We start from the raw sequence: 14039 nt of genomic DNA, 5'->3' as shown, positions 1-14039 counted from the left end.
TCTCTCACTTGTTAATTTAATATTTTGGGAGGAAAGATTTGAGGGCTTTAATTTCTTTTATCTTCTTCCTCCCCTACTTCCTGGCTAATCATCTCAGCATTCCCCCAAAAATAAACATGTTACCCATTTATGGGAGCTGATGTAAGTTCTGTAGCAAAAAAGGGGAGCTTGAAGTTGTAACCTCAAACACTATACAAGGCAGCTGCTCCTATATCTATCTGCTGCCTCAGAATCTGGAAGAGGCTTCCTTGGAAGCACCAAGCTAGCACTTTGCATGCAACTCTGGAAACACGGTAGCAGGGCAAGGCCCATGAAGGATCCCATAACTTTTGGCAGCCCCAATGCTCAGGCAGATTGTGGTGGCCCCACACAGCACAATTATATGGTAACTATTGAAATGGATGCATGCAGTTAACACAGGTGAGTTAGGAAACCATAAACTGAATTTCCATATTAAAGTCTCAACTAAAACTTTAGGGCATTTGATTTTTTAAAAAAATATAATTTGATGTTAATCTAATGTTTGGACTTGAGTCAACAACTCCTCAATTCTTCCTATAGAATTGCACATTTAAAGATCTATTTAACAGGTAGGCACCTATGAAAAGGTCTTTTAGATATTAGCTTACACCTTTTGAGATTTAACACACAAATAACTTACAGTGGAACAGTAACTTGCCAGCCATTTCTCATTTAAGGTCTTCTGAGCAATTTTATTGTACCATTCCCAATATACTATGCAGTATTGGAGCACTTTTGAAACAAGTATATCTTGAAATGACAGCTACAATATTTCTGGAAAACAATACTGGAGCTGTTGGCATGATTGATAATTTATTTTTGAAACTACCCAGAATCCACACCTCTCAATGTTTACACTATAAATAGCCATTATTGAAGCATAGTGTAGATTATTCTTCAGTATGTCACTTTCCATAGTAGAAAGCTCCTCTGTGCAGTTGGAGCACATGGAAGTTGAAGTTCAGTTTTACTTCATTTATAGAAAGGGGTGACATGCTTAATTATTAGGAAAATAGCTTTTGAACTTTGTGATTTAAATTTCCCAAGTGAAAGAATTTAATCTTTCCCCTTCTTAAACTGCAGTAAAACACTGCCGTTGGGTCTCCATTGAGTTTTATCATGTTATGCTTTAGTTTCTCCTGTGAGGTGGTGTTTCATCATGTGTCAGCATTCAAGGGTATGTCTACAAGGTATAAAAACCCATGGCTGGCCAGTCAGCTGACAGGCTCAGGCTGAAAAACTGCTATGTAGATATTTGGGCCCAGGCTGGAGCTTGAGCTTTGGGACCCTGTGAGGGTGGAGGGTCCCAGAGCTGACTCCAGCCTGAGCTCAACCATCTACACAACAACTTTTAGCCCAAAAGCCCAAGTCAGCTGACCCAGGTCAACCACGGCCATGCTGTGGGTCTTTTATCCCTGTGTAGCTGTACCCCAAGTGGCAACAATAGAGAGTAGCACTAATCATTATTAAGATGATCACAAATTTTCATTTTAAAATGAAATACTGTTAAGTAAAAGCAGCTAAAACTACTCGTTTAGAGAACAATAAAAATTAAATGCTCACATAAGGGAAATGGAAGCTTTAAAACAGACCAGCTACAAAGACCCCTAATTCTGCAAAACACTGAAGCATATAAAGTAGTTTTATTGAGCAAAGCACTTTAACATACGTAATTTTCAGCACGAGTAGTCCCAGTTACTAAAGTTAAGCGCAGATTTAAGTGATTTGCTGAAACTGAGCCAAAATAAAGATAAGAACAAATGATGTAGTCCAATTTTAGAGGACAATGAAAGGGCTGGACTTTCTACATTTCTAAAATGCAGCTATGACCAATACAAAATTCTGCAACAAACTGAAAATTAGGGAGGATGGACAGTGTAAAATCAAATTTATTATCTTGTGAACAAAGAATACTGCATTATTCATGTGCATATTTAATTCCATACAAGACTCCATTTTTAAAGTTTATGTAAATTGACACAGAATTTCCAGTCTGCTGCACTGAAGAGCTAGAGAATCCAGACCACTGGACATTCAATGGTAAGAGATTCAGCCTACAGGCAACAGGAGGAGTCTGCTGCAGGGACAATAGATGAAGGGCCATAAATAATTTGAACAACAGAACATCTGAGCTATCTTTCTTGACACATATCAATATAAAAGGATGTGAATATTTGCTAGGAAACACGTAAGAACATACAATGATGCCTCAAACAACTCGAAGCCACAACTGCTAAATGGTACTTTATTGTCTTCAACAACTAGCAGTTACAGTATCTAAAAACAAAAAGAAAAGTTGTCAAGAAATAAATAGCTGAAGATGAACTGTTGAGATCCCACTGACTTTTCTTAGTGCAGTGGCTCCATTACATTTTATTCCTTGTTTTTCAGCCTTCATTCTTCAGATTCTCCTGGCCTACGAATATCATCAATCTTTAGAATCATTCTAACCATCTGAGTAGCCAGAGCAATCTGTTGCTTTTTACCAATTAAGGTTTCTATGACATGTTGTTTCTTCATATCTGTCAAAAGAGGGGAAATAATTAGACATCCCCCAAAAGTCAAAACCCACCAAATTAAAGACACATTAAAAGAGCCCACAGAGAGCAAATCACATTTCAGATTTAAAATTCTACTACTGTACAATCACGCCCTTCTACCAAAATTCAGAATTTTATTCTACATGCATATTATTCCCTTTCAGCTGTTTAGAGATCACAGTGAGATATAGTGAAGAAAAACATGCAGGTACGAGCAGCTGACTTATTTCTCTGACATTGTACACTTTGTTTGGCCAGCCAAGTGCTCATGCTACAGCTGAGACATTTCTTGAAAAAAGAAGACTTCACGTTTACATCTCAGTCTCAAAAATTGCTTTGAGCTGAAAGTTCCCAACTTGGAGCACAGTATTTTTATTTTTTTTTAAACTTCTCTATATTCACTAGGGCAACGCATTACATTAATCATGATAATAAGGCACAGCAGGAAAACAATGAAGGGAACGTGATACTTACAAAAGTAAAGACAGTTCCAAGTCCTCATCTGAACTCATTCTACTTATGCCCAAACATTTTGCTCATGTGGTATAAAATTAAGGTTTTTATTCCAAATTCTTCAAATATGAAGAAGTACTAAGTGATTAATTGATGTTTCAAGAGCTTGAATTCAGAAATTCATGTTGTAATAGACAATGGTTGGTAGATAAGCGTTTTTCAAAATAACGTCAATCACCCAGAAAATCCAAATAATCAATCCCAGTTAGGAGCTCATTTACAAAAATCTGTCAATAGGCACCCAAATTTGGAGGACATAAACATACATTTGGACACTCACCTGTTTGTTGCAGCCTTGATTTTTTACATGTTGTGGGTGACCACACATACAAGTGAGTTTAACAAGCATTACAAATAATTATTTGGGGTTAAATTAAAACAAAACAAAAATGCTCAGCAGAGCAATAAAGAATTTACGGTCTCCTGAAGGCATCTGATTCAAAACATTTTTACTTTTTATTGTTTACATGTCATAAAATACTCTTTTCAGAGTAACAGCCGTGTTAGTCTGTATCCGCAAAAAGAAGAACAGGAGTACTTGTGGCACCTTAGAGACTAACAAATTTATTAGAACATAAGCTTTCGTGGACTACAGTGGGCTGTAGTCCACGAAAGCTTATGCTCTAACAAATAAAATACTCTTAAATTTCTTGGATTAAAGTAAGTAATTTACTATGTGATCCCCTACAATGTATTTTGATTAGTGCTTTCAACCTTGACGGTCAAAAGGTGACTGCTGATATTTTTAAAAATCTCATCAAGCTACACATTTATTTACAAAGTGAGTAACTTTTAGACCTTTCACAGTGATCTTAAATAAGAGGATCCAGATTCTCTTTTCTAACATTCCACCCCCTGAATATTCCCATCTCTTTCCCCTCTAGCATGATTTTTAACTTCATAGAAAAGAATAAATGCAGCTTCCATGTACCAGTGATAGACTACCATAAGGCACACGGACAACAGTCCTTTATGTAGAAGCTTAAGTACTTTCATCACAAGGAAGTCAACCAGGCATAAAGAAAATTACACAGTATATTTTGTATGGATAAACGTGCCAATATCATATTATGAAAAACTTCCCACTGTGCCTTAAACTCACTTGTACAAGTTACTACTTTCTTCTCTGAAAAACATGTCTTAAGTAGGAAAACAGCATGGGTGAAACAATGTTGTAGTGCAGATGCAGTCGCATAGGTAGTGGCAACGGAGGCGTGGCGGAGCTAGGATGGTACATACATACCAGTTTCAGGCGGGTTTGTACTCAGAATAGCTCGATTGTGTCTCCACTACAGCTGCCTAAGCTACACTGCTATTTATGCTACTGCTAGCTCTCATCAAGCTGCCACAAGCACATGTACACGAGCAGGGGAATCCCATCCCTAGCTCATAGCACAGACCTAGCCTTGGTATTAATATAAAATAGGTAATATTGGATTGATATTTTTTTCACAACATCATTTAAAAAAAGTTTTAAACTATAATACTGTTCTGACAAAAAAATCATTACTTTTATAATGTTCTGTACCAAAACAATTCTGGGATCCAGTGTTCAGATTATAAAAATTCTTAACTCTGTTCTAGTAACCTGAACTGGACATTTGATGGGATAAATAACACTATTTTCTTAGAGAGAGGACAACAATTTCTACACAAGTGTTTTAAGAGAAAAGAATGAAGAAAAAGTTAGAACCATAGTTTACTATTAGATACAACAGGTGTTTTTAACTCATTACAAAAATTACCAGAAAATTTAGGAGCCACATTAGTCCAATAAGTAGTTGCAAACAAGAACTTCATTATACATAGTAACCTAACAAAGTTAAATTTTTCATAGGACATTTTCTGAAGTCTCTGTAGTACTCACGGTAAGTCTATTACAGCTTTTTACATTTGTTGAGAAATGCCTTCCATTTAGCTCCTCTCCACAATATTCACAGCGTATTAAGGATTTCTTACCATTTGTTCCTTTGCGCAAACAATCGATCCCAAGAGCAGGATTGTTTTCTTTCACTTGTCTAGCTCGCACTTCAGTCATAGTCTGTATGGGATTCATTCCACTGTTTTCAGAAAGCGCCATGGGAATGACTTCTAGGGCATCAGCAAAAGCCCTCATAGCATACTGTTCCAAAGAGGGGCACTAGGAGAGTACAGGCTTATATTAGACGGTTGGCAAAACTAAGTTACCACATTGAAACAGTGAAAGAATTTATCCATATACTATAGTATATAAGTATACAAGTGTTCCTTAAAAACATCCTACCCAACAGGATGTTCATATGTGGTGCCCACATACTTATATGCATAATACATCCTACATCAGTCTTAAGAACAAACGGCTTGTTTACATGGCAAGCCATTTCACTGTGTGACTCTACAATGCATCAGCTGGCTGCTCAGTAACTTACTGCATTGTAGCAGGGTCCATGTGATGAAAGTCCTGGCATGAATGGCGGGAGCGACTGAAATCTTATCATATTGAAATGAGGGTCTAGGGGTAGGGGATGGAGTCATGTGCCACTGAATGCCCCATCTACAACCATAGTCTCCATTCCAGGAGCTGCACATTTTGACCTGGCTAAGGTTACAACCTTTTAAAACCAAACCCTAAGATCTGTACTTGAATTCAGACATGACTGATAAATTTAAGTTGTCCTATTTCATCTGTCAAAAGACAGTATCAGTATTGCAAAAGGAACATCACTGATAACAGTATATCAGTCTGGAAAGACAGCTAGCAACCCAATAGAAAATTTCACGCTATCATTTAATCAGTAACCACAAAGTAGTTTATTAAAGCACAACAGCTTTTTTTTTTTTATTTTTTAAAAGCACAACAGCTTTTCTTCTACTTTGCTTTTTTATGGTGAAGCAGTTACTTTGTGAAAAACTAAAACTACATGATGCTGTGCATAAGTGAAAGCATGAAATTCCTTAACATACACTTGTTTTTCAGTTACAGATACTAAAGGTTGATGTTTTCCTTGAGCAGGAGAATGATGAAAAAGGTTTTTTTTTTTTTTTTTTTTTTTACCTTATCTGCTGTTTCACTAACTGCCAAAGCACAAGAGATCTCAGCAGCACCTCCTCCATACACAATGCGGTTATCACGAACCAGGTTCCGGATTACACACAACGCATCATGAAGAGACCGTTTTGCTTCTTCGATAATCTTGAATTTTAGAATATAACAAGTTATGTTACAGTATGTAAAGTTAGGAGAGTCCCGAAAATCTTACTTCGTCAAGGTTTCCTAATACAGAATCAGAAACTCCACATAGCCAAGTAACATCTGAATAGAAATCTATTGTTGTAATGACCTAGATCTTTTTAATTCACTGTTTTCATGAAACTTTACATTTTGAAATAATCAGCTTTTCAATACTTAGAAATTACACATGCACAGTTTAAAAGATTTTCAACCCTTCACTTGGATGACCAAATCGCTTTTCAAGCCTGGGGTATTTCCAAGAGAAAAACAAGAGTTTTTACACTAAAATATTTATGCATGATAACAAAGGATCATCAGTTTTACACAATGTGAATCTAGTGGTACTTTGCACAGCGAGTTGCCACTCTTAACAAGCAATCACTGTTGACTGTCCCAGTCAAGTGGACTACTGACTTGTTCACTCCCTCTAGCCACACTTCAGATAAGACTGTACAACATTGAGGCTTCTTTTGGATGCACCTGCTGATTTTGCAAGCTGATAGAAATTAGCAGAAGACATGTTCAAACTCTCATTTACATATTGAGCATCTCACCATCTTATTTCCTCCTCTAATGAAGATGGTAACAGCTCTGGAATTCTGACACTGCTCAATAACAAGCATTTTATCCTTTGTTGTTCCAAATGAGATCTCCCTGACAATGCCAGCAAAGCCTAGTTTCTCAGACGTGAGTTCGCAGAAACGAGGAACGATGCGCCCTCCGGTTGCAATGGCAATCAACTACAAGTAAGAAAACAAAGTCATTTTGAAAAGAATTTTTTCTCAAGGGTTTTTTTTAATTGTGGGACATAGGTGGAAGAAGGCCAGCTTATGGACTAGACTCTGAAATGGATGCTTCCCCTCCTTCAGAGTATTTCAGGGAATGAGTTGCTTATGTGGAGCAAGGAATGAAATTTTAAACATGGAGTCTTAGGTCACCTATTACCCATCACACTTTTTAAGCTCAATTTTAACTTCCATCCATTAGTTATTATTTGTACTGGGACAGTGTCTAGAGGATTAAATTGTGGATCATGGCCCCATTGACAGTGGGCCCTTCTCACAAGTGCTATTTTACACTCAGTGATTTAGACTCATGTATATTAGTTGTGCTGCTCTCTTCCTGAAAGCCAGAGCTTCTGCAGTGATCATGTGTTAAATCCTTTGTCAGCCAGTCAAGGCAGATGCAAAATGAAGTCGGAGATAAGTTTACTTACTTCTATTTCAGGTCCACCAACCCAACGAACAGCAGGCAGCTCATTCTGAAGCAGTAAGTGATTTGCCTCGTCATCAAAACCCCACTGGCAAATAGCTAGGTTTGCACCAGTGTCTTTAATCTGAAAGCAATTCCAATATATGTTGCTAAATTAAAAGCAATACAATGGATTTAATTTGAACTCACAAGTACCAAAATACAGAGGATACAAAGGATGACCCGTAAAGACACTAACCATGGAACTGAATTTCAAACTGCAATCTGTTAATTAATTAATTACAGCTATTTTGTTGTTGTTAGTTTGTAATTCAGTTGTAATTTTTTAAAAGTATAAGTATGCAAGCAGGTCTGCTTCTTATGAGACTACTAGTCAAATCATACATGAAAAGCAAAATATTTCACTCTTGTATACACCGGGGAAAAGTCATCAGGGATAAATACGTTTATAAACTCTAACCTGTTTCACCATCTCTTCAAATTTCTCCTTTTCATACTTCTGCAGTGCCTTGTAATCTTCCACGGATGTTACATCAAGCTTGTGCTTGGTTTTAGGCTTAGGTGGCTCAAATGGACAAGTGAGAATTGCAATTTTAGCATCTTTAACTTCCTACATGTTAAAATAAAGATTAAGATTAATTATTTTGACCTCAATAATATCTGCACTCTCCCCACTCCCCCACCCCATACTAATAAAGCTATTTTTTCTACAAGCTAGGAAGGAGAAATTTCTATATTAGAGTACATGAGAGGTGTTCAGATACAGCAGTTAGAGGGGCAAAGAAAAGTTCCTTGATGGTTTAAATAACTACCAAAAAAGACTGACTCACTTTAGGCATCTGTGGATGGCTGAAATCTTTATCCACAATCACTCCTTTAACCAACTGGGTATCTTCCAGTCTCCCTCCCACTTTGCCTTGTACTTTGATTAGCTCAAAATCAACATCTTTGCGTTCCATATCAGCCACTGTCAGTACAGCATTTACAGCAATTTCTGCCATTTGTCTGTTGCAACGATTAATTCTAAATTTAAGCAAAATGTAATGAAGTTAGTTAAGATTGTTCAAAACGTCCCCCCTCCCCAAGAGAACTATTGTCCTAATGGAGAACAAATGTTATTTGAGCTTTGAATGTTTGTTCATTGTAGGAAGATGAGAGAACAGAAGAGAAGAGGAGAAAAAGGTAGTTAAACTACAAAACAGGAGATAAAGAATTGAATTTGTCTGCCTGTGAAGTGGAGATGGACATCTCTTCTTGAATATCTTACCAAGAGGCAGATTTGGGCTCTCTCACTTAACTGATTACAAGTGAGTTATAACCAATAAGGGACCTATAGGGTGCATGCCAAACAACATGCAAGGTACATCTGGGAAAGGACCTCTTTTAATGTAATTACATATACTTGATATATTGGAGCATGGTACAGACAACTGGTGCTGGACCATATGTAGATTTCTCGCTGCACAGAACAAGTTAAACTCTAGATTAAATTCTTTAAGATTAAAGCAAAATGGTTTGATATATCCACTTTAATATATCCAAAGACAGGGGAAGGGGAAAGTTGTCCTCAGCTCCGACACTAACTTGAACAGTATACTGAGAGACCTGAAATGTTCGTTAATGTAAGACAAGCAGCAAATGTCACAGACTTAACTGCCCTACATTAAGAACAAACAAAATAGTGTTGATCAGATTTACAGTTAAGTCAAGCATCACTAGTAGCTTTTCCTTTGTTCCAATAGTGACAGGAAGGAACAACAGGATTATTTTTGTTTTTAAAAAAACCAACAACGAGGAGTCCTTGTGGCACCTTAGAGACTAACAAATTTATTTGGGCATAAGCTTTCGTGGGCTAGAACCCATTTCATCAGATGCACGAAGTGAAAAATACAGGAGGAGGTATAAATACATGAAAGGATGGGGGTTGCTTTACCAAGTGTGAGGTCAGTCTAACGAGACGAATCAATTAACAGCAGGATACCAAAGGAGGAAAAATAACTTTTGTTTTAAAGTGTCTGGCAGCCCAGCACAAAAAGATAACTCACACCTGAGAAGGGAACTGAGAACAGTCAATGGTCAATTGATTTGTTGAATACTTGTTTATGCATCATGCTGGGTTACCCTACACTGTGTTTCTTAACTAGTGGGTCATGAACATCAATCAAGGGGCCACGAACATTTATTAACAGTCTAAAGCAAAGGACATACAGCTCTACCTCGAAATAACGCGACCTGATATAACACGAATTCGGATATACCGCGGGAAAGCAGTGCTCTGGGTGGGCAGGGCTGCTTTGATCCGGTGGATCAAAGCAAGTTCGATATAATGCGGTTTCACCTATAACGCAGTAAGATTTTTTGGCTCCCGAGGACAGCGTTATATCGAGGTAGAGGTGTATCTCTCTCCTCTCCCCATAACCTTTCAAGGTTAAATATTCTTTGTCGGCCTCTCAATATACACACAAATTATATAGGCTTATTATCATCATCATCACTGATATAAATTAAATGAAAGGAGGTAGTGAAAACCTTTGACTTCAAAGAAGGGGCTGCAAACCTGAAAAGATTGTGAGACTCTCACCTAAAATGCATGCACCACTTTGGGCTGATCCACATTTGTCAGCAGAAAACCATATTATGCCATCAAATCACTATCCCGGCAAATTAAAGAGCCACATTTCATTAATTAACCCATGATGAGTATCAAATTAACTATCTAAATACCATTTTACTATAGCCAAAAATATAATCTGCTCTGTCACTACTCTTAATAGAAGTAAAGGTAGCAGATAAGGCTATAATAATATTAGCTATTTGTCACATGTGAAATCCATCTAGTGTCATCTTTCCTTTAAGCAAACTATCACCTTTTAAAAGTGAGGGGAAACAACCACACAGAAATATATAAAGGGAAGTTAGGAAGCATGGAAGTGGAAAAGGGAATTAGACAGATAGCATAGAGGAATTTCTGTTGCAGCTGCTTGTCACATCTCATCAAACCTGTAAAGAGAATGGCTTACTAATGTCTCCTCCTAAACCTGCCACATCAGGGAGTTACAGTAGAGAAATTAACTGATAATAAAAAGTATCGGGGGTAGCCGCGTTAGTCTGCATCCACAAAAACAACAAAGGAGGCCGGTGGCACCTTAAAGACTAACAGATTTATTTGGGCATAAGTTTTCGTGGGTAAAAAGCTTATGCCCAAATAAAAATAAAAAGTGACGTTTAACTTTAAGGAAGAATTTCATTGAGGAATGTAACAAATTTTATATTCCAGCTAAAAAAGCCAAACAACTGTCAATGATTTTTCCCAAAAATGCTTTCAAATATGAAACTTCATTAGTTAGGTTTTCCCAGTATAAACTTACACTTTAGAACCTAGAGTTGTCTTTGCAGTCTGGATGAGAGGTTCACTGTTCTGTGGATCGACTGGAAAACTGTCGCTGATTTTGTCTAGATTCTCAATGGCAATGCGCGCAGCCTGCTCATAACCATCTGCTATTCTCATAGGGTGAATACCGCGATCTAACAACTGCTCAGCCTGTTCCAATAATGCACCAGCCAGAACTACAAAACAAAAAAACCAAGAATTTACTTTCCTCCATCAATTTACTAAGTTATTTTAATCTTGCAATACGTTGTTAGAGCACAGAAAGTGTGTGTAACAGACTTGCCCTTGCAGGCTTACACTATGCCAGACACAAGTTTCTAAAATTCATCAACAGCTGTTGACCAATCTTAGTGAGGAAACTACCCAATTATTGCTTTTTCTTAAGGAGTGAAGATGGAATTGGAAGAAAACTATTTAAGATATGTGAAAAAATAAATACATGGATGCATTTAATACAAGGGATGGAGTGTCAATACTGCCTGCAAATTAAGCCTACCCTTTTAAAAACAAAAACAAACAGCCCCTTTCCCCTATCCTTCTGATAGAGAGCCCGCAATACAGGAGCTGCAAGAGAATTAAAATGCTAGCTACTCTACTAGGTTTGTTTGAGATGCTAATTGTTTATTTAAATAACTCTTTAAATAACCTGATTTCAAAGGTGATAGGTTTGAAATGTCTCTTACCAACAACCCCTGTAGTTCCATCCCCAATCTCATCATCCTGCGATTTAGACAACTCTACCATAAGTTTAGCTATCTGATGATCCACATCCATCATACTCAGAATGGTGGCCCCATCATTCGTGACAGTCACCTCACCATCCTTGTCCACCATCATTTTATCAAGACCTAAAACAAGTGTTCAAAAAGTATACAAGTTATAAATAATCAAAGAAACCTTACCAAAACAAAACAAAAAAAAGTGTTTAAACTTACATTCTCATACTTACCATTGGGCCCCAGTGATGTTCTCAGTGTATTTGCCACAGCCTTTGCTGCCATTATATGAGACTAGGAAACAAAAATGCAAACATAAATTCAATCATTATGACATCCTTAAAAATACAATGCTTTGTTAGTAATGCTATGCAAATAAATAGTGAAAAAGAAAGTCCTTTGATTCTAGTTGTTTGCAGGTAAACTTATCTGTCAGAGAAAATTAGGTGTCAGTATTTTCAGGGCCTCGCTTAGCCAGTAGCAATTCCCATCTCCAATGTTTTCCATCGGTGCAAATATGAATAAAACTTGCACTGGCAATAAAAAAGGCATAGTAGCTCCCCCCGCCCCTTTTTAAAACAGCATTAAGTGGGGGTGAGATACAAAACAACTGCTACAGATGATTTTGCTCTATTTCAGGCAGAAGTTAAACTAAGTGAAAATTTATATTATAATTATACCTAGATCAGGCAAATTGTGTGTGTTGATATATAACTGATATACCCAAACTTTTCCTTCTGCCCTCCCGCTAGCAGATGCATTAAAGGCATCTGACTAGTGGGCTGGACCTTTGCCTGTGAACTCTAACTCTCTCATACAAAAGTGATGATCTGGGAAGGACTTTCGCCAGATAAAGGATTGTGAACATTCAGTCATTCTTTAAAAATCCGTTGGCCTTTCAATAGACCATTGCATTGCTAGTATAGTCAAACTGCTCAGATTATCCACTAGGATACAACAAGAGCATCCCACCTCTGCAGGCGCAAAACACCAAAAATCCTGGGTTTTTAAAATTATACTTTTCGTCTCCTTCAGCGATGCAACAGGTGAATGATTGAAATGTATCACATTTATTATCTGTGTTACCAAAGTGCTTAGGAGCCCTAATAATGGACCAGGACCCCATTGAGCTATATACTGTACAAACATGGAACAAAAAAATATGGTCCCTCCCAATCATTTATAACCTAAGGACTGGTCTACACTGAAAACTTCACCCGAGGGGGGGAGGGGGGGGCGGAATCGATCCAAGATATGCAACTTCTGCTACGCTGAAGTCGAAGTATCTTGGATTGAATTACCTGCGGTCCAGACAGCGCGGGATCGATGGCCGCAGCTCCCCCGTCGACTGCGCTACCGCCGCTCGCTCTGGTGGAGTTCCGGAGTCGACGGTGAGCACGTTCGGGGATCGATATATTGCATCTTAACGAGACGCGATATATCGATCCTGGATAAATCGATTGCTACCCGCTGATATGGTGGGTAGTGAAGACATACCCTTAGGGTAGGTCTACACTTACCTCCGGGTCCGGCGGTAAGATATCGATCTTCTGGGATCGATCCCGGAAGTGCTCGCCATCGATGCCGGTACTCCAGCTCGGCGAGAGGAGTGCGTGGCATCGACGGGGGAGCCTGCCTGCCGCGTCTGGACCTGCAGTAAGTTCGAACTAAGGTACTTTGAATTCAGCTACGTTATTAACGTAGCTGAATTTGCATACCTTAGTTCGAAGTGGGGGGTTAGTGTGGACCAGGCTTTAGAGAGGTAGGAGAAAAACCAAGAGAAGGATGCCAAGGGAGAACAACGTTTCAAGAGGAGGAGAGTGGTTAATTGTATCAAAAGCAGCTGGCAAGTCAAAGAAAATGAGAATAACATCCAGGTTGTGAGCTTTGAGATCATTAGAGACTTTGAGTGGTTTCAGTTGAGTGCAAGGCAGAGAAACGCGGACTGGAGGAAACGGGCTGTAAACAATGTGCTCAATGCGGTTATAGGATGGGACCAGAACCGGGGCGGGGGGTTAGGACCGGAGAGACTAGCGCACGTTTGCACTGGGGGAGAAGAGCCTGGTTCAGTGTGTGTGAGATTCAAGGGGAAGCCGCAGCTTAACGTTAGTTTAGTGACTGAGCGACCACAGGGCCCGGCCCGGGCGTTTAACAAGGCGCCCGGCGGATCCAGCCGCCCCGCTCCATCCGCACGAGGCGGCAGCTCTGGGCGGCCTAACGCGCGTCATCAAAGCCTTCGCTCGGGCCGCGGCCGGGCGGCCCCGATGGGGGCGGGGCTACGAGCTCCGCGCACCGGTCACGGCTTTGCCCGCACCGGCCCAAAGCCCGGGGGAGGGGGGAGAGACACACACAGGTCCGGCGGCTCCAGACCCGACAGGGGGAAGGGGACCAGCGACCAACCACGGGGGGGGGGGGGGGGGCGGGGCGCGGCGGGG

The 14039-nt window shown here is 39.2% G+C and overlaps 1 protein-coding gene across 1 annotated transcript in view; it reads right to left on the bottom strand.

The window, feature by feature from the left end:
• Nucleotides 1-1892: 1892 nt before the first annotated feature.
• The window catches only part of CCT5 (chaperonin containing TCP1 subunit 5), a 12445-nt gene continuing 298 nt past the window's right edge, over nucleotides 1893-14039 (bottom strand). Inside the window, exons 2-11 of the mRNA XM_034761527.1 lie at nucleotides 11838-11898; nucleotides 11572-11736; nucleotides 10866-11064; nucleotides 8328-8520; nucleotides 7958-8107; nucleotides 7502-7621; nucleotides 6840-7025; nucleotides 6109-6246; nucleotides 5034-5214; nucleotides 1893-2543 (exon numbers count right to left, since the gene is read on the bottom strand). Of these exons, the coding sequence (XP_034617418.1) occupies nucleotides 2416-2543; nucleotides 5034-5214; nucleotides 6109-6246; nucleotides 6840-7025; nucleotides 7502-7621; nucleotides 7958-8107; nucleotides 8328-8520; nucleotides 10866-11064; nucleotides 11572-11736; nucleotides 11838-11898 (1521 nt within the window). The 3' untranslated portion in view covers nucleotides 1893-2415. The remainder of the gene's footprint in view (nucleotides 2544-5033; nucleotides 5215-6108; nucleotides 6247-6839; nucleotides 7026-7501; nucleotides 7622-7957; nucleotides 8108-8327; nucleotides 8521-10865; nucleotides 11065-11571; nucleotides 11737-11837; nucleotides 11899-14039) is intronic.

This window comes from Trachemys scripta, chromosome 2, assembly GCF_013100865.1.
Source record: "Trachemys scripta elegans isolate TJP31775 chromosome 2, CAS_Tse_1.0, whole genome shotgun sequence".
In the NCBI taxonomy this organism is placed as follows: Eukaryota; Metazoa; Chordata; order Testudines; family Emydidae; genus Trachemys; species Trachemys scripta.
The sequence above is the reverse complement of the archived record's forward strand: the minus strand, read 5'-3'. Positions and strand labels throughout refer to the sequence as shown.